The sequence below is a fragment of the Prenolepis imparis genome, unplaced genomic scaffold, assembly GCF_030444845.1.
Source record: "Prenolepis imparis isolate NDT839.2.m4 unplaced genomic scaffold, iyPreImpa1.0 SCAF_9, whole genome shotgun sequence".
Lineage (NCBI taxonomy): Eukaryota > Metazoa > Arthropoda > Insecta > Hymenoptera > Formicidae > Prenolepis > Prenolepis imparis.
In genome coordinates this window covers 12,411,430-12,434,859 of record NW_028141167.1, presented here as the reverse complement: position 1 = coordinate 12,434,859, position 23,430 = coordinate 12,411,430, and the positions used below count along the sequence as shown (strand labels likewise).

General features: G+C 35.1%; 3 protein-coding genes across 8 annotated transcripts; 1 reads left to right on the top strand and 2 right to left on the bottom strand.

Moving 5' to 3' along the window:
- Positions 1-421: 421 nt before the first annotated feature.
- Positions 422-20,719, bottom strand: Pain (transient receptor potential cation channel family member painless). Of its 2 annotated transcripts, none has more exons than XM_083046828.1 (3): positions 20,579-20,719; positions 2,164-3,270; positions 422-2,025 (listed from the first exon to the last, which is right to left on the bottom strand). In XM_083046828.1, exons 1-3 carry the CDS (start codon positions 20,619-20,621, stop codon positions 422-424), a joined length of 2,754 nt encoding a protein of 917 aa, XP_082902954.1. In that variant the 5' UTR covers positions 20,622-20,719. The 2 variants fall into 2 exon arrangements, with proteins under 2 accessions (XP_082902954.1, XP_082902953.1); XM_083046827.1 differs by lacking the exon at positions 20,579-20,719 and adding an exon at positions 5,115-5,255.
- LOC145941047 (uncharacterized) lies at positions 6,778-19,814 on the top strand. Of its 5 annotated transcripts, XM_083046829.1 has the most exons (26): positions 6,778-6,979; positions 10,266-10,406; positions 11,007-11,064; positions 11,296-11,366; positions 12,146-12,322; positions 12,723-12,827; positions 14,033-14,131; positions 14,515-14,613; positions 14,697-14,795; positions 14,857-14,955; positions 15,137-15,235; positions 15,326-15,424; positions 15,498-15,596; positions 15,674-15,772; positions 15,850-15,948; positions 16,030-16,128; positions 16,196-16,294; positions 16,589-16,687; positions 16,763-16,861; positions 17,004-17,105; positions 17,244-17,345; positions 17,457-17,558; positions 18,000-18,098; positions 18,272-18,376; positions 18,791-19,050; positions 19,334-19,814. In XM_083046829.1, the coding sequence occupies exons 2-26, from the start codon at positions 10,298-10,300 to the stop codon at positions 19,415-19,417; spliced, it is 2,661 nt and encodes an 886-aa protein (XP_082902955.1). In that variant the 5' UTR covers positions 6,778-6,979; positions 10,266-10,297; the 3' UTR covers positions 19,418-19,814. The 5 variants fall into 5 exon arrangements, with proteins under 5 accessions (XP_082902955.1, XP_082902958.1, XP_082902956.1 ...); XM_083046830.1 differs by lacking the exon at positions 12,723-12,827 and having other exon boundaries at positions 6,784-6,979; positions 19,334-19,813; XM_083046832.1 differs by lacking the exons at positions 12,723-12,827; positions 14,033-14,131 and having other exon boundaries at positions 6,783-6,979; positions 19,334-19,813.
- LOC145941050 (N-acetylglucosamine-6-phosphate deacetylase) lies at positions 20,116-23,099 on the bottom strand. The gene is made up of 8 exons (XM_083046837.1): positions 22,832-23,099; positions 22,550-22,766; positions 21,866-22,140; positions 21,625-21,754; positions 21,365-21,453; positions 21,135-21,279; positions 20,879-21,055; positions 20,116-20,786 (listed from the first exon to the last, which is right to left on the bottom strand). Exons 1-8 carry the CDS (start codon positions 22,886-22,888, stop codon positions 20,581-20,583), a joined length of 1,296 nt encoding a protein of 431 aa, XP_082902963.1. The 5' UTR covers positions 22,889-23,099; the 3' UTR covers positions 20,116-20,580.
- Positions 23,100-23,430: the final 331 nt, after the last annotated feature.

Genomic DNA, 23,430 nt, shown 5'->3' with positions numbered 1-23,430 from the left:
TAATCTCATATTATAAATATCACTAAGAGTCTCATATTGTAAATCGTTAGAAATTTGCTTACAAGAGTACAAATTATAAAAGAACAATTCTGCAATGCATTGATGAAACGTTTGTTATAAAACGTGCAACAATATTATATAAAATTGCGCATTGTGTAATATTTAGGATATAAGTTCTATACCTCGATTACGATTCTAATAATGGCACATTTACACGCAGTTTAGGTAAGTCAACATATGTAATAAAATTTAATAATAAAATTTGACATACTTAACAATGTATTGTGTTTAACGTTAGTATGTAAAATAAAGTAAACCGCACAGAGCGAGTAACTCATTTTATAAAATTAAATCTTTTTTTTTCTCTTTTTAAGGATACAAAAAACTTAAAGAAGAACATGGATTCGTACACATCTGCTTATTAACTCTCCCTCACAGATTCCACCGTATTATCGACATTATTATTCTCAACTGCGAGCTTCACGGTATTCAAAGCGACCTCCATCCCCGCCAGTCTCTCCTGCAGTTTATTCAACGCGATCATTATCCTCTCGTTGTCCGACAACTGATTTTTCTCGGAGATAATTCGTTTAGCCTGTTTGATTATATTAGGATCCATCTTCAAGGTGGACCAACGTTTATCACGATTCACGGACTCGCTGCGAACGTATTTCTCGCATTGCCTGTCGCTGCTGTATACGTCCAGGTAGTCGTACGGCTTGACGCAGATTCTGCCGTCTCTCAGGTAATGCGGAAACAGAAGAATCCTCCTGGCGAGGAAGCCGAACGGATTCCATCGCAACGAGGATGAATTTTCGCTGCAGCAGAAACAACGCCTGCACGATTTGCCGACCGCCACATCTTCGATGTAGGCAATCAGACGTATCCGGGAGATGAGTCCGACCAGTTCGGCCTTGTTTAGGATCTCGGCAGTGTCGCTGACCGCCAGACCATTGAGTAGATTAAAGAGCACGATGGCGATGAGGAAGACGAACAACACGAATACGATGTGGCTCCAAACCGGATGCGAGACGAACGGGATGTCGTTGGCGTCGAACTCGCCGGTGAGCATGATGAAGGTCTTGAAGAGCGAGCGACCGGGATCGGGGAAGCTCGTGTCGTCGCCGTCCTTGAAGAGCGTGTAAAAGGCCAGGGCGAACGCGAGGATAAGGAACGCGTACGGGAAGAGGAAGCGCGCGAAATTGAAGGAGACTGTGCGGAACATCTCGATGCCGGTAGTCATGCGCGGATGCTGACTGATCAGGATCACCAATTCCCACGCGGACAGAAGGATCACTATAGCGCTGATCTGGGGTCCCGCGCCGCACAGCACGACAAAGGTCAGCACGAGCAACGCAGCTTCCAGCCACTTGCCCAAGTTCTTCAGATAGCGCAAGGGACAGGAGATAACCTGGAGGATCTCCCGGAAGATGAAGAGCAGAAACAGCACGGTGGTGAAAGCCCACAGGAGGTTGTTCTGGTACCAGGCGATTCGCAAGATACTTCCGAGAGCCGCATCGTTCGAACTGTTGACCGTCTGTGTTTCGTTTTTACTTGCAGAACTGTTATAAGTCAAGCCCAGAATGTAGGCGTTCAGCAAGAAGTAGAAGATCACGTAGAGGGCAAAATTCATGTATAAGATGTGCCGTATTCTATGCCACTTGAGGAAAAGGAAGGACGAGAGCAGCGGGTGCTTGAGCAAGTGTTTGAGAGCGCCGTTGCAAGCAATGTACTTGAACACTTCCAGCTCGGAAATTGCCTGACGATTCTTGTCGTGTTCCCCGAGAACGTCGTGCGGCATCAGGCAACGATAATTGAATTCGATAGTGTACTCGTTCGTCCGCTCCTTTCGCGGCTGCAGACAGTCGTCGAAGTAACGCGACAGCGTGCACACCGGGATGTCGGCGATCGGCGGTACGTTGAACTTGTTCATGTGACCGATGTAACTGCCTCGCTCGAGAAGTAGAGTCACCGCTTCGCGGCAACCCGCCCTGGCCGCGTAATGCAGCGGCGTGTTGCCTTTATCTGTAAGGTAAGAGAAATTTATGATGAGAATTTACACGTAAGATTTTCAGAAAGAGCGAAAGTATTGAAATAAATCGCTTAAGTATTTTTAAACTATCTATCGTACCTAGAAAGTACTTATCGTTGTGATATACTCACTATCAGTGCAACGAACATCCACGTTTTCCTGTTTCAGGATCAATCTCAGACACTGCAACCGATCCGACCTATTGTCGACACTTCGTTTTCTTGGCATTCCCAGCTCCAGACAGACATCCAGAATCAGATCGTTGGCCATTTCAGGCTCCACGTTCAGCAGTTCCTGAAGTATAGCGTGATTACCCTGCTCAACAGCCACGCGCGCAGCTTTCTTTACGCTGAAGAGACTTCCCTTGAGCTTCTCCAGGATTCCCACCACGACCTCGTGAAAATCATTTTGCGCAGCCATCTCCAGCAAGTCCTCGGCCGCATTGCGAAGAACCTCCGTCTTGACGAGCTCCAGGCTCCTCAAAAAGTTCGTCTGATCATTGGCGAGAAGGTAATACTTGAGATCGTGCGCATTCGTCTCTCGGTTTTCGGATCTGGGCGGCAACAGCAGTCCCGGTAATTTTTGTTGAAGCACCTCTCGCGTCGTCTGATGATTGTAATCCCTGTAACTGTCCAGATCCGGACACTGTCGACACTTGTTTAGTATCAGCTCTACCATATCACTCTGTGTCTTCATTGCCGCTAGGTGAAGGGCCGTCAGGCCCTTACTATTGGGAATACTGGCACTGGCGCCTCTTTCCAGCAGCAGATCGGCACATGCGAAATCCTTCTTCCTTACCGCGATATGCAGAGCGGTCTGCTGTCCCGCCTCGAGATTCGGATTTATCGTCGGCTCTGCCAACAAAGCTGCCAGCGTGTCCACGTGTCCACCTTCGGTGGCGAAATGAATAGGAGCGCGATTATGCGCCTCGTTCACCCTATTAGGATTCGCTCCCTTACGCAGTAGGAACTCTACGAACTCCGTCAGGCCATTTCTACTAGCTATGTCAAGACACGTCTCTTCCGAATGATTAGGATGGACATAGTTGACGTTTATAGCGGGCGGCTGCTTGCTCAAGTTATGCTCCACAGTATTTCTGAAGGAACGAAAATCCCTGGATCGTAGAGCGTCCAGCAGGAGTTTGTAAAGAACTTGACTGCTGGTCGAGGAGGAATCGTAGACGTTCAGCAGGTGTTCCTGCAGTGAATCCTCTTCCAAATCCATTTTGCCTAAGGTATCTGATGATATAATTACACTTAGAATATTGACGTTGAATCAGTTATTTTGACAAAGAAATTTTTAATTAATCCACAAATAAATCGGAAATATAATTATTAATTATCTTAGAAAAGTGATACTGTATCGAATTTGAAATTGAATAGTGCTTAAGAATATTCTACTTATTTATAAGTGGAAAAAGTCTTTTAATTTTTAAAATTTTAATAATTTGATAGCGAGAAAGAGAGGAAGAGAAATTTAATAATATAATTACGCGCGCACACATGCATTTTTAGACAAAAATCTTAAAATCAAAAATATCTAGAATGCAACTTATTTCTTATAATTTCAATATATGAAAAAGATTTAAAATAAACATTATATTTTCAGCTAAACATTTTCTTTTAGAGACTATATTAAAATTTTGTTAATTTGAAATTAATAAATTTTTTTTTAGTTAAAGTGCAAATAAAAATATGCAGAAACAATTTGAAAAATTCATTTAATTAGATCAAATTTCTTGGAGCTAAGTAAGTGTAAGAAAATAGATTATTTATTTGCTAACGTCGGCATTCGAAAAAAAAGTGGAGCTTTGCTTTTTTGTCGGGCGAGCTTCCGCTCGTCGTTCCTGCATGAGAAGCTCCCGTGGAAACATGTGTATAAAACATATCAGACAGATAAACATATGGACAGAAAAAATGACGCATTGTCTATATGCATGTGTGCGCGTTGCATTACACTTGCAAAGTATAGTCTAGTTTCATGCGTGGGTGTAGAACCGTATGACGGCCCTGATCGTGATCTCATCGTCACGATTTATTAGAGTGCCAATTAAGCGTTTCATCCGTATTATTTCAGTAGCAGTCGCACAAAAGCTCTCGCACCACCGACATTTGTCGCTTATCGCTCGACAATAGACCCGATCGGATTTCCAAACCATGGAATGCGATCGGGTCGCATGTTTTGCTTCGCGATAAAAGGTACTGGCGGATGAACGCTTCCTGTCGTTTAGAATTAATTTAAGTTCGAAACATGCGCGCAGAATGTCGTCGACAGAATAATTCTTTGTTCGGACAATGTTTGAAAAAAAACGCAGCACAAAAAGAATTCAAAAGAATGCAAACATTTGTTCAAGATATCCCGAGAGAGATTAGCTTCAGAATTCTTCAAATATTCATTTACGTATTTCATTTGTCGATATTATAAAGTATTTAAAATGATTAATATTTATGTTCATAAATTGTTTAATATATATATGTTATTTATACATTATTTTAATTAATAATTTATATATAATTTATATATTAATATATATGTAATTTGTATTATGTAATTACTTATTAAATTTCTCTCTCTCTCGTTCTATTTTAATAGCTGCTGTAAAGTTTAGGAATGCAACAGGTGGAAAGTGATTACAGTAAGAGCGATGACTAATAGATATTGCTTGCATAATTTTCTTAATATAATTTATCATTAATTGTCATGTAAAATATTTCATAATAATTATTAATAATTTCGATTTACACGAATCAAAAATCGATCGTCCAGAACACCCTGTGTAGCATCTTTTTTTTTTGCACAAACGACATTTACGAACCTTTTTTTCAGATCCCTTCTCTTCCTCTCGACTCGTTATATACACAATTTAACACAGAAGAAGCGCGTTCAAGCGTTGCACATCGGGAAGCTGCGCGATGGAAGAGAGCAATCTGGCATTCTCCTCTTACGAGAAGGAGATTTCTGGATATTTTCGAAAAGAAAACACCCTACACTCGCGACTGTATGCACATCATCATGCGTTTGAACCTTGCAACGCATCAGCGTAGACACATCACACACACAGTGGATTAATAAACTGGCGCACCTACGATTAATAATGCGTATAAGTGGACATCCTTCGTGCTCAACATCTAGCCAGACCCATTGAGCCCCGCCGACTCTGCTGACCAGACCCGCTCGCTTTGCGATGTCGTCGACGAGGAGGGAGAAGGAGAGGAGCGATCAAATGTCCAACACGCTCTCGTGGCTTTGTAGCAGTGTCTCTTTTCACGCCGCATAGAAATGTAATGATTCTTATAACCGGTTTTCTTAGGAATAGAATATCCTTCGATCTCGTGGATCACATCTCAAAAAAAGTCATTAACACGTAAAACGTGATAGGAGATGAGAATTTTGTACAAACGGGAAATGTCATTATCTTTGCGGATCGTCGATGAGAAACACACATAGCTAATTTATTACTTTTTCCATATTCGGTTAGTATATTGCAAAATATTGGAATAATTACGTCTATGCGAAATGTCTCAGAATTTCGTATCTTAAATTTAATGACAGATTGTTTGATCAGTAGAGTCGAGTTTCGCAATAGACGATATTTTCTTCAGATTGAAACAATTCTTCAATTATAAGTGATTAAGAAATTGAGTAATAAATGACAATTTTAACTTTATTTTCTTAATATTTTAGATATTATTTTATTGTTAAAAAATGAAGAAAATAACTTCCTTTCGAACTCTTCTCCAAACAAAAAATATCCCATAATTATTCTGAAAAGAATGGCCCGAATTTTAGCTTTTTTATTTATCATTTGCAGAATAACGGCACGTGACATCCAGATTTGGCTGCTTAAATATATGATGGCATTGTCTTCTTGCTTCCATTATCGGCCATACACGATTTCGCAACCCACGCACTCTCCAATTCCCAATCTCCATCCTCGGCTCTGTCAACTTATACCTGGACCATTGTGAAAAAAAAAGATCGGCTAAAATTAGGAACTTACGCCATAACGAATACATCAGTTAAAATCCCGTAAGTTATATAAAGATAAATTGCGATAAGATAAATTGCTCATTCTCTTTGCTATCTGCTGACTGCTGACCGGCTATTTTTTTTCTACTGCCGATGAGTATATCTGCTGACTGGACCATGATGACAAATGGTATAGGTAACAAAGAGAAAATTAGTTGAGACTTTGCGCATTAGAAAAAGTACATTCTTGTATCGAAAGCTAAAAGTAATTACTTCTTGACAAAAAAATATTTACATCTATGAATCTATATTTGTGAAATATCCGAGAAGTTCAAGCTTCAATTTTAATTGATTCATCAAATTTTAAATTTAATTAGGATAAGTTAAAGTCACTGAAAAAATGAATCGAAAAGTTTCTATTTTAGATTTGATTTATTCTTCAATTATTATGAAATTATTGTGTTATTAATTTCATGATTATCTGAAGATATTAAAAATACAGAGAAAAGTTTAAGCATCAAATTTAATACATTTACAATTATTACTTAGCTTTACTGAAGAATGTACAAACATGTTTTATTAATATTTATTATAAATTTTTATTAGAATTAATTCAGCCTTATCTCCTTCGTGTATCCAATTCTATGCGAATGTACATACATGCACTTCATCTTTGCACGCAAAGCAAGCTATCCTCAGGCGCTTGCGTTTCAGATTCTGCCAGTCGAACTCCCTGCGAATCATGAAAGGTGGGGAACGCGGATTCCGGGAAACATGCCGCGATACCTTGACGTTTACTCGCTCAGTCGCAGATCGACGCGTCTCAGGTGTACAGCCAAGTGTTTGGTACCAGGTGTAAAAGGCAGGTCTCACCCAATCGGCGGCGATCGAGCCAGCGAAATCATTCTCTCGCTGATAAGACAATCGGCTGTTCTCGACACATCTCGTCTTATTTGCGGACTTTTTATTGATATCTGAGTAAGTAAATTCACCGCATTCTTTTCGCGATGATTGAAGATAATAACATGAATACATTTACAACTTCGCGCGAAAGTCACGGAATGACAGGAACGTGTCTTGCGAAGATCGTGGAGAATTAATGTTAACGTACGATCGATGACATAAAAAGATATCAGAGCGCAAAATTAAACACATCGTGTGCGTATATTTCGAATAAATTTGCAAAAATAATAGTAACATCAATTGCAACTATTAATTAACGTCTTATATCTAGAATATTAGGGAGCAATGTTCTCTGTAGACTTGTGAGTATCTCAATGTTGATCGATAAAGCAAAGGTGTTTGAAAATCATGGATTTTAAATAAAAAATAAACATATTCCAGAAATTTTTCGTTCTAATAATAAATTTTTTAATCAATATCAGAATAATAATATAGTTAATATATGACGCATAATTTATTAGAAAAATATTTAATTAATAAAATCTCATTTTAATAAATTTCATGCCAAAAATTATGAATGTATTTTTAAAAAATAGCCTACAGAGTTCATAGTTAATCAATGTTCTCACAGACATCATCCCGTGGTGTTGACAATAATACAATATTTAGAAAATCTCAAGGATATTCTACTACGTTACCGAAAAAGAGAAAGAGATAATAAATATATAATATTATATTATTTTTCACGAGAGAGAAATTATTAGCTTACAACGTAATAATTCAAAGATGATTCATTTAATCCTAACACAACTACAGATATTAATGCTTACAGATAATACATAAAAATGAGAAAAACATTCTATTAAATTAAATAAACGAGCCAAAGATTTTTAAAGATTTCGTTTTTGTGAAACTTATTTAATATATAATACAAATATATAATTTTTATCACATATCATTATCAATGTAATGCGATATAATTCAACGCAGATAATAATATGTAACAATGTATTATTACAATTTCCACTTTGCTCGGAGCAACAGCGATTTATTAGAATAACGAGGATAATAATACCAATTTGCAACGCTTATTTTTCTCGCATATTATTTCAATAGATATATCTATAAACAAATTTTTTTCTTTTCACAAATTAAATATCAATATAAATCTTATTTATTATAATGATATCAAGTTAGAACATTTATTGTAAAATTTATTGTAATATATCTGATTTATCATCTACTATTTTTATCGCTTATCTCTCACATTTTTCTGTCATTTATCATATTCTGAATAAAAATATGACAAAAACTTCTTGCTAGTAAGAGTATCCTTGAAATTTCTTGAATATACATATATATTAATGTCAATATTAGCGGATATTGTCTATGAAAACATCAGTCTGTTGACTATATGAAATGTAGGCTCTTAAATATTCGTCAATTCATAATAATAAAATGTATATATTTTTTTAATCGAAAAGATTACACGATAAAAAGAGCGGAGAAAAGGGACGCGAGATTATTCTCTCTCTTTAAGAGAGTCGCATACTTTGTAAGAGATTCGCATTTTTTTCTCGCGAATGTTTCTCAACCTCTCCCTCCAATTTTGGCGACGTCACAGTACGTTTGTACTCTCGTGTACTCTTATGTATCGGATTTGCCACTCCACTTTCATCCCCATATTTGGCTAATGAAATGCCATGTGTGTATTGATATATATATACCATGTGTCAACTCAATATGGATATACGGCGAATGTATTCGACACACAGCGTTTTTGCCGCAGATATGTATATACCTAACATGATGTCATTTAGATATATATAGTATATGATGTGCGAATCGAAAAGAGACGAATAATGTCGCTCACAGCGTTATTAATCTCTCCCCTATAAATATTTCCGCGTCATTATTTCGATTAGTGATTAATGATAGCAATTATCGCTGAAAAGATTCACGGTTCTAAAGATTTTTTCGAAACGAGTGACCTCGAGGGATGAATCTCGTATAAAAAATGTAACGCAAATTAATTTGTAATATTTCATTTTTTTTTTTTTTTTTTTTATTGTTGCACATTTTGCGTCGAGGTTCTCTTTCGCTTCTTTCATTTTTATCAGAATACCGTAATAAGCGATGATGTAAGAAATTCGGCATAAGTAAAGGCATGAGTAAAGCACTCGATCATCTCTGCCATAGTCGGCAATCATTAGGAATCAGTCATTATAAAACGTTTCGCACGTCGTGGGTGACACTCATTAAACTTCGTAATGTTTTCCGGACTTTTTCATTGATATGCATGAAATCTATGATCTAATATCAAATATTAACAACGTTGTTATATGCATCTAAAAATATTGCTTTGTTTTAAGCATTTGACATTATTTTTCGCGAAATAATTTTTTTTATTTTAAGATAAATAATAGTAAATAAAAATTTTCCTAGAAAATTCTCGAGAAATATAGGATCTTTTGAAATTGCGTGAAAAATTATATCGAAGGCATGACGTAGAAAAGACAGTTTAAAGTCACTTTAAAGAAAAGGAGAAAGCTATTGCAAATTTTAGAAATTTTGAAATTACTGTAAAATTGTAATTTGTCCAGAACATCTCTCTGGAGATTCTACTAGAAAGTACAGTGCACTTTATGCACCGGTGATCAACGCATTACCGCGCTGCTCCGCATGGCAAGTGGGTCATGAGTCATCATCATCATCATCATCACCATCATCACCATCCAGCTACCGTGCATTTGGGCACTTTTGATGGACCTGAACTCGGCCGGTGGGCGAGTGTATCGTCGCGTATTCCCATCACGGACATGCTCTTATATGGTTCTCCATGAATCGTTTCTGTATCATGCCCCCCTCGACTTCGAGGTCGACCTCCATTGCATAATTCATGGACGTCGCGTTCAACACGCGTTTCGTTGTTTATCGGAGAGAATCTCGCGATTTGCCCGTGAAGTTTCGCGGTCTCGAGAAAAAAAGACAGGGATGCGCGTTTTAACATAGGCCACACTCGAACAATTTAAATGTCCTGCCCTGCGAAGCAGAGAAAACTAGATTCACTTCTCAAGAATGGTTTTTGAAGAGATCGAAAACTCTTAAACACGCATTGCGAGACATTTAAATTATTCGAATGTGGTTCTTTAATTTCATGTTGTCTGTAATTTAAATCTTTACTTGGTTCTAAAAGTTCGATGTGCAGTTCTATGGATTTCTATTAAATTATAGTACACTTTATAATTGTATTATTACAAATGCATATTATATTGTACATTAATACAAAATTATATTTTATAAACTCCACCTCCACAATATTGTAGAACAGATGTCTGTCATTATATTATAAATTTTTCAGGACTATAAAGAAGGGAATACCCTTTGAGCAACATGGTTGGAGTGACACAGAGACCTTGGACACCCACGAAAAGGCGAGGTCCGATTGCCGCCGAATATAGCAGCCCAGGGCCAGCCTGTGTAACTTTACCGCCGCTAATCGGTAAGAATTACGTTCACTTCTCGTAAAAAATTGTGTCTTTAAATGATTGCTAAAAACTATTAATTATTTTAACAATCCTCCATATTTCTCTTGCGATTTTGCTAATTGAAATTCATTCGTCAAACTTAATTTCCCGAGAGAAAATTAGAGCGTCGCAAAATCTTAAGAATTTTATTATTAAAACTCGATAATTACGTTCATTAACTTCGCAAGAAACTTTCGACGGCGAATTATTTATTAAACCTCTTTTGTTGAAAAATAATGGCTAATAGAAATCTGATAATTCATGAGAATTGACTCGTCGGCGACGCTTTCGCGGTTGTGACTGCGAACTTACGTATTAATTAACATATCGCGTACAACCGTGATCCGCACGATTGCATTTCGATCATTACGCATTTATGATATTCGAGCTGCACGCGGAACTTTATAATTAACGACACACCGTAATAATAATGTCGTCCCGCGATGTTTCTTCTTTTTTGGCGTCTCTCTCGTTTAAGTTAATTATTACGCAAATGCTTTTTGTCAGATTTTCTTCAGTAATATGCAGTTATATGGTATTATATACAATATGAAAAATTATGTAACGTTTTACAGGAAAAATAGTTCCAGATTCTAAACGAGAAAGGGCACCAGCATTTTCCTTTGGCAGCAGGTAGAATTGATAATTTCAATTTAATCTTTTGACAGATTTTTAAATTATTTTATATATAACTTTTCATTAAATTTTATAAATTGTTATAATGCACTATATTCAGAAAAATAAAACTATTCGAATATTGCTAATTTAAAGTCATAATTGTTATTTAATATAGCTTCTTCCACTCAAATCTTATAAAACTTTACATAATTTTACGTACAAGCCATTGTCACTAAAATTTTTCAGGCACACTTTGAAGAACAACAGCCCTGGACCTGGCCCTGGACAATATAATGTTTCTGGACTTAGTGCAAAAGGTAAATACGCCACAAATAAAATATATTCGCACGTTTACAAAGATTTAAACATTATAAGTATTTATAAAATATAAATAATAAATAGATACAAACTCTCTCTGCTCGATATAATAGATTTATTTAAAATAATTAACCGGAATATCTTGATTTAAAATAAGTGATATGTGGACAACAGTTTTTATTTTTTTTTTTCGATGAAGTACGAAACGGAATACGATAATAATGTGTTAAGATATTGAGCGAGATGAGTTATAATGCGCCATTATATTCTGCTTCGTGAACTTGCAAGTTCCGCTATGCGTCGGCCGAAGTATCGACCAAACTCCAAACCCAATATTACAGAAGAATGATACATTTTAATGGCCAATGTTCACGAAATTCCTTCGCTTTGTGTACTTGAATAGAACCGGAACTTCTACACGCGATCTATATGCATACAACTTTGAAAGATCGACCTGATTTAGATAAAATACAGACTTTAATTTCAATCAAATTAATTTTTGTTATATTTCTACGTAAGCTTTGCATTATCGTATTTATGCAAAAAATTTCTAATATATCTAATTTCTAAAATATTTTTATAAAAATTGCAATATTTGTGATACTTAATAAAAATCGTCATTAATTAATAATTATCAATTGTCTCTCATTAATTAATTAACATTTATTAAATATGTCCATAATTATTATTTAATAATCATTAATTATATTATTTTATATTATTATTTTAAATATATGCAAATTATAAATAACGTAGTAATACATGGAAAATCTTTTAGGAAAGGATGCCGCACCCGCTTTGTCGCTGCACGGCCGAACTAAATCAGCGAAAGCGGAAATTACACCAGCACCGGGAGATTACAATCCGCAGAAGGCGCAAAAGATAATTCTGGACAGTTCGCCGAAATATTCCTTTGGCGTTAAGACGCAAATCGAGAAAATCAGCTGTACACCCGGTAAGTCGAAAAATATAATAAATAACACGAGATTTCGATGATTTTTCGAACAGAGTAGAGGAAAACTCTGAAAATCGTTTGGCGCGCGATTGTAAAAGTTGGCGAAAAATATGGTGCATCCACCCCGAATCATATATCTATTTTATATAAAATTTACACAAGTTAATTCATTTCGAAAATAATTTTGTCGCTTTATATATTCAAGATATAACATAATTTCACATATCTGTATTAAATATAGACCACCGCAATAAATATTGTCAATGAAAATTCTTCTCTTTTCGTAATCAAGAAAGATTTTATATGAACAAATACACACACAATCGAGACACCACTTACGTCGTATCACGCCACAATAAAATTATTTATCGAAACATGAAATATTGCATCTCGATCGTAGCACCGAGCGACTATCGCGCTGAAATCGTGAATATCTACTGCAAAGCAGCAGCAGCGTTCACTTTTGGCATAAAAACTGCGTCGGAAAGATCGAGTGATATTCCCGGTAATTATGCAACTTAAATAATCGATGGTTCGAATATATACTTTGTATGCTAATCAAATCAGTAAATACTAAAAAACACACACAAATTCGCAAAAAAAGAATATAATATAACACTAAATACAACATTATAAATTTAGCATGTCGATTGGAACTCTGGACATTAATGAAAATTCATCACATGTGTCATAACAAAATAAAAATCGCATTATTTATAATCGTGTATTAATATTGTAATAATTATTGAATGTTATTTAATCTATTTAAAATAACTTTCTTGTTTTTATTGCACAAGGAATGATATTATTTTTATATATACAATAAGATAAATAAAATGTTTTTCGTAATTGTCAAAGTATAATATATTACAAAAATTATCTATTAATATAATTAATAATTGACAGACTGAGAGAGATAGATAAATATAACTCGTAAAGAAATTTATGTATGCATTATATATAGACACCATGTGTATGTGTAGTGTTTAAGACAATCGATGCCACATCGCAACTAATCGCGGTTAACCGCGATGGGACTTGGTTTGAGGAGTAGCATCTTAAAAATCGATAAACGAAACTATTATCGCCGAAGAATCGCTGCTTAGGTACAGACTAGTGGTTTCTTATAAACATTAAGACCCTCACGTAATTTTAACGATTTGAACGCGTAATGAACTTATCAAGACGCACCGTAAATCTCTCGTAAAATCGTAGTAGCAACAATCTCTACTTCCGAGTCTACTACTTCCTCTCCACAGTAAATTAATTGTGCACGTGTGATATCTATGACGTAGCATATAGAGAATAATTGTGCGATTAATATAGTAGGATTGATTAATATATAGATGGTAAATATATATAAAAATGAAATACATAGTGGGTAAATGTATTCTCTCGTAATAGAGTTTCGGTATTTAGAAATGTACAATTAAATTGTGATAGAGTGTAATTAAAATTGCTAGCTGCATACGTAAAACATTGACAGAGTAGTATCGCTTATCGCCGTAAAGTAAAGGTGTTGCTGCATGTTTCGCAATATGTTGATAAATGTCCCTCTTTTATTTACTTCCACAATCCATTAATATCCCCCTTTTCATCCCCCTTCCCCTCTGTTCTATTAATCTAGAGAGACTTGGCGGTAAATGCAAGTAGAAAATTGCCGCTCGCGGAAATTGGAAACTTGTAAAATTTATCAACAAGTGTGTCTAGCTCCAGGTACTTATCGTCCCGAGAAAACGAGGCTGGACAATATGCCGCAGTTTACATTCGGACTTAGAACACCGCTCGATAAACCGAGCGACACGCCAGGTAATACGAAGAAAAGTCGAGAGATTTAAAAAATATAAATTAAAATCTCTTTGGATACGAGAACGAATGCGCGAAATCGTTCAATAAATTCAATCTTGTTCGATATTATATAAAAGTCTTCTTTACTTTATTTTATAAAGATATGTATTAATAGGTATCTATATAATTATCAAGAGATATTTTTTTCGTTAATATAAGATTGAAGAATATTAATTATATAAATAATCTATGACGCGATCTATGATATATGTCCTCTCGTCTTTATTAAATCGAAGAGGCGATAGACTTAAAGATATTTTATTTTCTATCTATACAATTTGTCATAAACGCATTTACTCTCCTTAATCTTACAACGTATTTCTTTCTATCTCGTTTCGATGTAGCACCCGGAACATACAGTCCGGAGAAGGTGAACCTAGAGAAGGGTCCGCAGTATAGTTTGACCGGTAAAGCTCGAGTCGAAAAATGCAACGGAACACCAGGTATGTAGAACATCTATTTTGCAAAAAAAAAAAAAAAAAAAAAAAATATATATAATAAAGTGATTTTTTTCTCTCTTAAACAGCGCCAGGCGCGTATTGTCCCGAAAAGGTGAAGCTGGACCCATCACCACAATTCAGCTTCGGATTAAGACCCGCTATAGAAAAACCGAATGATACACCGGGTACGTATGGTAGACTATCTGTTATCAGAATACGGAACATTGTTTTTTTTTTTTTTTTTAGCGCCCGGTACTTATAGTCCCGAAAAGGTGAATCTGAATAAAGGACCCCAGTACAGCTTGAGTGGCAAGGGACCTGCCGAAAAACCTATCGACACGCCAGGTATAATAAAGCCCTAAATATATAAATCTGTATTTATATGCAAATTGTAATTTATAGCATTTTTTAAATATATATAAATATCTCAAATACACAAATTTAATATGGATATAAATCTTTAAATACATATAAAAATTTAAGAATATGAATGATAGTAATGTAATATGAATAATGCGATTTTCAGCACCTGGAACATATAGTCCCGAGAAAGTTAAATTGGACACCACGCCGCAGTTCAGTTTCGGAATCAGGCCTTCTCTGGAGAAACCCAGTAATACTCCGGGTAATTAATACATATTATTATAATATATTAAAAATTAATTGTAATAATATTTCATACTAATTATGACACGCGTTTGTTTCTATCTCGCAGCACCAGGTACTTACAGTCCAGAGAAGGTAAATTTGGATAAAGGGCCGCAGTATAGTTTGACTGGCAAGGGACCCGTCGAGAAGCCCGCGGATACGCCAGGTATGCAAAAATGACGCGTGGAAGAAAGTTATATATAATCTATAAATATAAATTATAATAACACGGTTTTTAGCGCCTGGCACATATTCCCCCGAGAAAGTCAGACTGGATAATACGCCGCAATACAGTTTCGGGATTAGACACGCTCCAGACAAAGGCAGCGATACGCCAGGTGATCGAATAATACATTGCATTTAATATAAAATAAGTCCTCATCGTATAATTTAATCTTGCCTTTATCTTGTGTAGCGCCTGGAACTTATAGTCCAGAAAAAGTAAATTTGGATAAAGGGCCGCAGTACAGTTTGACTGGCAAGGGGCCCGCTGAGAAACTCGCAGATACACCAGGTATCCATAAGAACACGCGTATCAAATGCGTATCTTTTTGAAGCGAGTAATACTAATACAACACGCGATTTTCACAGCGCCCGGCACATACTCGCCCGAGAAAGTAAGATTGGATAATACTCCGCAGTACAGTTTCGGTCTTAGACCCTCCCTGGACAAGCCTAGCGATACGCCAGGTAATTGAAATATGTTACTTCAACGCGAGCTGAAGAAGAATACGAGCTATTATTGTATGCATTTATTTTTCTCGTGCACAGCACCTGGAACTTACAGTCCAGAAAAAGTGAATTTGGATAAAGGGCCGCAGTATAGTTTGACCGGCAAACGACCCGTCGAGAAACCTGCCGATACACCAGGTGTGTAAAAATGCACGTAAAATATAATTTTTTTAGATATATTAGCATAACAAAATGATATTTTCAGCGCCTGGCGCGTACTCGCCTGAGAAGGTGAAATTGGACACCACGCCAAAGTACAGTTTCGGACTTAGAACGTCTCTCGATAAACCCAGCGATACGCCAGGTATAATTAATACACGTTTAATCCGTATTGCATAATTTAAACTTAAGACGCATGGTTTTTTTAACATAGCTTTTTATGTATCGACTGTGTATGCTTTTTTTTAAAATAAAAAATATTAAAATTTAAATATTAAAATATTAAATATATAAAATATATAATATATAAAATATAATATAATATATAAATATACTATATATTAATTGATATATTATATAATATATAAATATAATATATAAAATATTAAAATATTTTTAAAAATATTTAAATATTTAAATATTAATGCGATTTTCGCAGCGCCTAGTGCTTACAGCCCAGAGAAGGTAAATTTGGACAAGGGGCCGCAGTACAGTTTGACTGGCAAAGGACCCGCACCGAAGCCTGACGACGGTCCCGGTACGTTTCGTAATTTTTTTCGCGAAATGCGATATCCTTAGTAATTACTAATTTTTGATACGTGTTATCGCGCAGCGCCTGGCACGTACAGTCCCGAGAAAGTAAACCTGGACAAGGGGCCGCAGTACAGTTTGACCGGGAAAGGATCACCGGGAAAATTGAACGACAATCCAGGTGAGAATGACGCGAATAAAACTCTTTTTTCCGAGACACATATTTCTTGGACGTATCGTTAACACGCGAAGAGAGAATCTGACGTGTGTGAATATAGTAAATATAAGACAACATTAATTTTCTGATTGCCTCGCCTCTGTAGGCCCCGCTGATTACAAACCAGAGAAAGCTCTAAATCTGGAACATAAACCCTATTACAGTTTTGGTGATAGGAAATCTTTGGATAAACCTAGAGATACGCCAGGTAACGGTGTGGATTAACGTGGCATTAACATTTCGTCTTTAGTAATCGTTCTAAATGGGTTAACGTGATATGGTAGTGAAAAAGAAAAAGATTATAATCGAACAATGAATGACATTATTTTCTAATTGCTTTTGGCAGGCCCTGCCGATTACACTCCGGAGAAAGCTCTAAATCTGGAACATAAACACTATTTCAGTTTCGGTAACAGAAAACCCCTCCATAAGCATCGCGATACACCAGGTAACGGTGTGAAAATTAATGGAAATTGATCGTTTTTTTTTCTAATGATTTAATATAAACGAGAACGTAATTAGAATGAGCAATATTAATTCAATCTGATTGCTTCGGTAGGCCCTGGTAGTTACAATCCGGAGAAAGCGCAACATTTGGAACATAAACCCTATTTCTGTTTCGGTAATAGAAAGCCCTTACACAGGTCTAATGATACACCAGGTAATCGGTGTGAAGTAGAGGAATGTTAATACTATCCATTGTCTTGCTGACACTTTATTGTTTGCGAGTCTAAAGTAGGCATGTCGTAGATACTATTAAATGTTTTATTTTACTAACTAGCTACGAAAAAACAATTGTATATAATATCAATACTAATAATATCTGTGTGAGACGAGAAAAAAATAAAATAGACACTGAAAAAAAATAGATTGTGGATTTTTATAATTTTTAGCAATGTGTGTAAAATTCTATGTAACTTCTAATATATGTATTTTAATTTCTATGATTCCTACGAGATATTATTGTGATAAAACATGTGTAATAAATATTATATGTGTCATGTAAATATGTGTTTTAGTATTAGAAACACGAGATAAATGTGATAAACACGACATCTTTCAAGAATACATTTTAAAATATTTTATAATAATTTATTTGCAGCTCCCGGTACATATAGTCCCGAGAAAGTAAACCTGTCCAAGTCGCTGCAATACAGTTTCGGCGTTAAAACCGAGATCCACGAGAAGGACGCTATACCAGGTGATCTTTGTTATTTTATTGTTGCTCCTTGAATTATCTTTTTAAGTGATCAATATTGTATATCTTATTTTTATCATTGAATTTGTCACTCATCTTCAGTCTAATTAAAAAATTTTAATTAATTAATTTATAATTTTCAATTAATTTAATCTTTTAATCGTGAAATATTTCAGGTCCCGGCGAGTACAGTCCGGAAAAAGCAATGCTTTTGCTGGAGAAAGCATTGCGATTTACTTTCGGCCTCAGACCGCCCACGAGCAGGCAAGACAACGTTCCAGGTAAATAATAATCAGTTCGATGTATCAATTTCGGCCCCAAGGATACAGGGTAAACGTCGGTGATGCATGTTACGTCGAAGCATGTCACATCGTAGCAATTTTATATTTCGCATATATATTGACGTGCACGGGATGTCACGCATTGAATTAGTCTATTGCAATAATTGGCTATAGTTTGATCCTTTTTTTTTTATCGCCTTTTGGCTTCACGTATATCACACCCACTTGATGAGATGCAATTCCTTAGCGCAATTCCTAATTTTACGGGAAGATATCCTACGACATGATCAAAAGCAAAAGAAAATAAAAAGAAATACGACGTAAATGGTGGATAAAATAATTTATAAGAAATAATGTAATTATTCCCGCGAGCACGAAATTTCTGAAGAGATAGATCGCGATTGAACATTTCAGCGCCTAATATATATAACATCCCCTCCGCCCTCGGCGGAACCAGGGAGGGTAACAAGAAAGCGGCGCCCGCCTACTCGATATCCGGTAGGCAAAAGGTCTTTACGGACGATCGCGTTCTCGTACCCGGACCGGGCGCATACGAGACCATCAGACCGGATGCGGTCAGAGTGAAAAGTCCGGCGTACAGCATTAGCGCCCGTTTCTCGTTGCCCGACGATCATTCGCAAATTCCAGGACCCGGAGCGCATTGTCCGGAAAAGGTATCGCCGTAGAAATGCATATACAATATTTATAAATATTATATCAATATATATTTATATAATATAAATATATAGTGTGTTAATTATAATTATAAATATATGTAATACACATATGTAAAGTACAATATGTGTAAATATAGAGTATGTATGAAATAGAGTATATATAAAAAATATATAAATTATATATTTAATAGTAAAAAGTTACGTGTCAGAAGACAATAGACGTAACGTTAAAATGCAATGTAATGTAACAACGATTAACTGACATATCATTGTGTTCTAGGTGCTTCTCGACATTCCCACTGCGCACACATTTGGCATCAGGCACTCCCCATATATTTGTAACTTGAAGGATGCAGTTTATTAATTTCATCAATTAGTGACAACTACACACGCACAATGATTTATCGGCTAACAATAAGACATGCTCTCTTGCTTTCTTTAATTATCTTACATTATTGATTAATTTTAGAAACAGTCAAGTCTTGTTCTTTTTTTTTGTTTTTTCTTTTCTGTTTTGTGCTTTCTTTATTTTATTAACTAATACCAATTCCATATAGCTAGAAAAATTAGCGGAGAATGGGTAAAATTAAAGTCTATTATGTTTAGATAAAAACTATTAATAAACTATTATGCTGTACGCGCACGCGAGCAAAAAGACAAAGTTTAAACAAAAAGTTTAAATCACTGTAAGCAAATATTAAATGCAATGCAGCACATATATGATCATGAAAATTTTAATATTATTCAAAAAATGGAGTATTTTTCTTTCTTTTAAGTAGCGTTTAATTCATCGCATTTCAATTTTATTTGTGTAAAAGAAACTTTATGTACATTAATATAAAACTTGTAAGTACACATAATGACTTTAAGATTAATTTAATGCAATGCAACGATACCTAATTGTTCTTTAGTTGCGTAAAAAATATCTTTGCAGTATTAAACTATTAAATTTTACTTGACATTTTTATGCTCTATGACATAATATGTGCAAAGTAAAAAAATGATATGATTAAAGAATCTTGCCAAGAATGCAAACGAGAAGAAGCATAAAAGCTTTCTATATAAGTTTAAAAAAAAAACCAATACTTTTTTTATTGTTACATTTTTACATTTTAGTAGAAAAAAGTACTTGAAAGTACACTTTCTAATATCCTTCATTTAGTACAAGAAGTACATTCACACTCGTACAGTCATCATATAGTGTCTTTATAAATTTAGATTTCATATAAGTCTCAATAGTCGTAAAAATTAAAGAAATTAAATCTTCCAATTTTGTCGTATGTAATATTATATCTTTTTCTTATATAAAATAATCTATTTTCATTTATTTGCAAAACTATAAGTATAAATATATAAAAATCTCAGTGTAACGTACAAAAGCTATTGTCCGAAGTAAGTTTAAGGCTTTTTCATTAGAACATTATTGTAGGCCTGTCACTGTCGATTTATATACAGTGGCCAAATTATAAGATATCCAGTTGTTTTATACAACTGAATTCTGATATGTACCGGAATATCTACTTACGTTTACGCTTCCAGTTGTTTTGCCCTGCCAGGAATCTTCTCATAAACGCATTCTCCCGAAATCCATGTCGATAGGAGCTCCAGCTTCTCGTTCAGTAATATGAAATCGGCATCAGCTCCAAAATTGAGAATACCTTTGTAGGAATCGATACCAAGGCATCTCGCGGGATGCAAAGTCGCCGCTTCCAAGGCTTCGACTATCGTGCAACCTACACAAAGCAATTATATCGTCAAATATTGTGCATGATTAACATATTTGTTTTATTATTTGATTATTATATATAAAGAAACGTTAATTTACCTGTAGCATCTTTAAAGTGTCTCACACACTTGGACATCTCGGCTATGCTACCACACAGAGTATCCGTTCCAGCGATATATGCACATCCTTTACGTATCTCTATTTTAAACTGTCCTAGTTGATGGATTCCCTCCTCCAAACCCAACGCTGATATCGCGTCTGTTACAAGCACGAGACCTGAAAAATCATGTAATTTTAATCTCATGAAAATTGTCACTGTATTATGCAAGTATACGTATAATGATCAAGTATGAACCTTCGGGATGCGTTCTATGAGCAATTCGCAACGCCGCTGGATGAGTGTGAATCCCATCAGAGATTATGCCAAAATGAATAATTCTTCCAGGTGGAATTTGATCGGACGCTAAAAGGCCAACTAATCCTGGATCTCTATGATGAAACTGGGTAAAATTGAAAAAAATGTTATATAAGATTATTTTAAAACATAAAAATCGATTATATAGAACTATATATATTGTAGCTTACAGGTAACATAGCATTGAACAAATGAGTAATAAATGACGCTCCATGTTTAACTGCCTCTTCTCCCTCGCTTAAATTCGCTATAGAATGTCCTAGAATGTGATATATATAATCTATATTAAAAGAAAACTTTGTGTGCAAGTCTCTTAATTTTAATAACTTTTTATAACTTTTATGTTGAATATATCTCTGTAAGATATTTTATATGTTTAAATACAGCGTGATAAATATTTTATTGCCGAAACATTAGATCTTTGACTTACCAAGGGATACTTTGATATTTCTTCTACATAATTCCTCAATAACAGGTGAAGCATTTGGAATTTCAGGTGCTAATGTGAACATACATACATTATCCAGATCACCGTACATATCAGTAACTGATTTAAATCCCTGAAATACAATATAGTTATTTAAAATTATATTAAGTAACATGTTGAATATGATTTTACACAGATATATTCTAAATATAAATGAAAACAGATTAAATTATATTTCTGTTACCTGATCAAATTTTTTAATATACTGCTCTGGATGGGCGCCTTTCTTATTTGGACTAATAAACGGGCCTTCTAAGTGAACACCCAATACAGAAGCACCATATTCACCACCATTTTGCTTTTTTATTCTTGGTAATACTTTGTGATATACTTCACTCGGGGATGTTACTAAGGTAGGACAAAAAGATGTTACTCCGTGTGTTAGCAATCCTTTTGCCACTCTATCAATGCCCTCTTCCACTTTGTCGACATTGAAGGAGAAGTCTATCCCAAATCCACCTAAAATACAAATATTCATTATATCCATTCATTATTACAGCATATTTATCTATTTATTTGTAAAAGCACAAAATTCTTATTAGATGCTAGAAAATTTATTGCATTAATTTTATTATATAATTTTATTTAATTATTAATCTTACAATAATTAGAGAAAGAGAGAGACAATTTCCTACTTTTGTGCATGATAGAACTTATTTTCTTCTATCTACAATTCTCTTTCTCTTTCCATGACTCGCAAGCTACATTTTTAAATTAATTGATCAAATTAATAATTAAATTTTGCATTTAAAGATCCAATTTATGTGCGATACACTAATTAATTTTTTATTTAGCACGGAGAAGAGAGGAACAGAACATATATATATATATATATATATATATATATATTTATTAAGAAATTAAAAACCATTAATCTGCACGTCAATGTATCCCGGTGAGATCAGGGCACCGCCGCAGTCTATCTTAACATCTGGCTTGATCTTCTCGTCGTAGAAGATCCTCTCCGGATTCACGATCCTCCCGTCCCGCACCCATATATCCTCCGTCTGAATCCTGCTGTCGCGCAGGATTCTGCAGTTGCAGAATTGCTTGACGATCCCTTTGTCGCGTCGCAGCATCTTTATCTGGGCGAATAATGACCGCGAGCCAATGCAATTTGACAAATAAGGAGCCCTATCTGCGTACGTACGGCATTATCGGCAATTATCAATCGCGAGTCAACGGCGCCGCGGTGGCTATCTAACATTGGAGCCAGTTAAAATGGCGATTGGTGGGAGCGAGATCGCGATGACTTGACACATCCTCAACAGTAGATCCATCCCGATAAAGGGATTGACAGAATGAAGGGCTCGATCAGCTGTTCCGCGTAAACACGAGCGCGCGAGCCTAGACGCGACACGCGGCATCCCATCTATATCTTCGACTATGATTAACCTAGACGCGAAATCGACGCGATAGAACGCGACCTAGTTCGAGATTCATCAGCGCCATATGCAAATTCGTGTGTCTCCGAAAAATTTCCAATTTTTATTATATTTTTTTTATTCGCATTATCTTCAATTTTCCTCGCACACGTTTGCGTGTTTTGTTATTTAATATAAAAATATATAATAAATATATATATATTATATATATTATTATTATATATATATATTATTATATTAATTATTAATATAATTTATTATATTTATTTATTATTAATATAATTTATTATATTTATTATTAATATAATTAGATTAATATATATATATATTATATATTTTTATTTATATATATATTTAATAAAAA

Excerpts from the sequence above, each read along its gene's own strand:
- LOC145941047 (XM_083046829.1), top strand. The coding sequence starts at position 10,298 with ATGGTTGGAGTGACACAGAGACCTTGGACACCCACGAAAAGGCGAGGT. Across the intron at positions 11,367-12,145 it reads TTCTGGACTTAGTGCAAAAG|GAAAGGATGCCGCACCCGCT; the intron begins GTAAATACGCCA and ends AAAATCTTTTAG. Across the intron at positions 12,323-12,722 it reads GAAAATCAGCTGTACACCCG|CACCGAGCGACTATCGCGCT; the intron begins GTAAGTCGAAAA and ends TCTCGATCGTAG.
- LOC145941050 (XM_083046837.1), bottom strand. The coding sequence starts at position 22,888 with ATGTTAGATAGCCACCGCGGCGCCGTTGACTCGCGATTGATAATTGCC. Across the intron at positions 22,767-22,831 it reads TGATAATTGCCGATAATGCC|ATAAAGATGCTGCGACGCGA; the intron begins GTACGTACGCAG and ends TTATTCGCCCAG. Across the intron at positions 21,280-21,364 it reads TGTTCAATGCTATGTTACCT|TTTCATCATAGAGATCCAGG; the intron begins GTAAGCTACAAT and ends AATTTTACCCAG.
- Pain (XM_083046827.1), bottom strand. The coding sequence starts at position 5,160 with ATGTTGAGCACGAAGGATGTCCACTTATACGCATTATTAATCGTAG. Across the intron at positions 3,271-5,114 it reads ATACGCATTATTAATCGTAG|ATACCTTAGGCAAAATGGAT; the intron begins GTGCGCCAGTTT and ends TTATATCATCAG. Across the intron at positions 2,026-2,163 it reads GGATGTTCGTTGCACTGATA|ATAAAGGCAACACGCCGCTG; the intron begins GTGAGTATATCA and ends CTTACCTTACAG.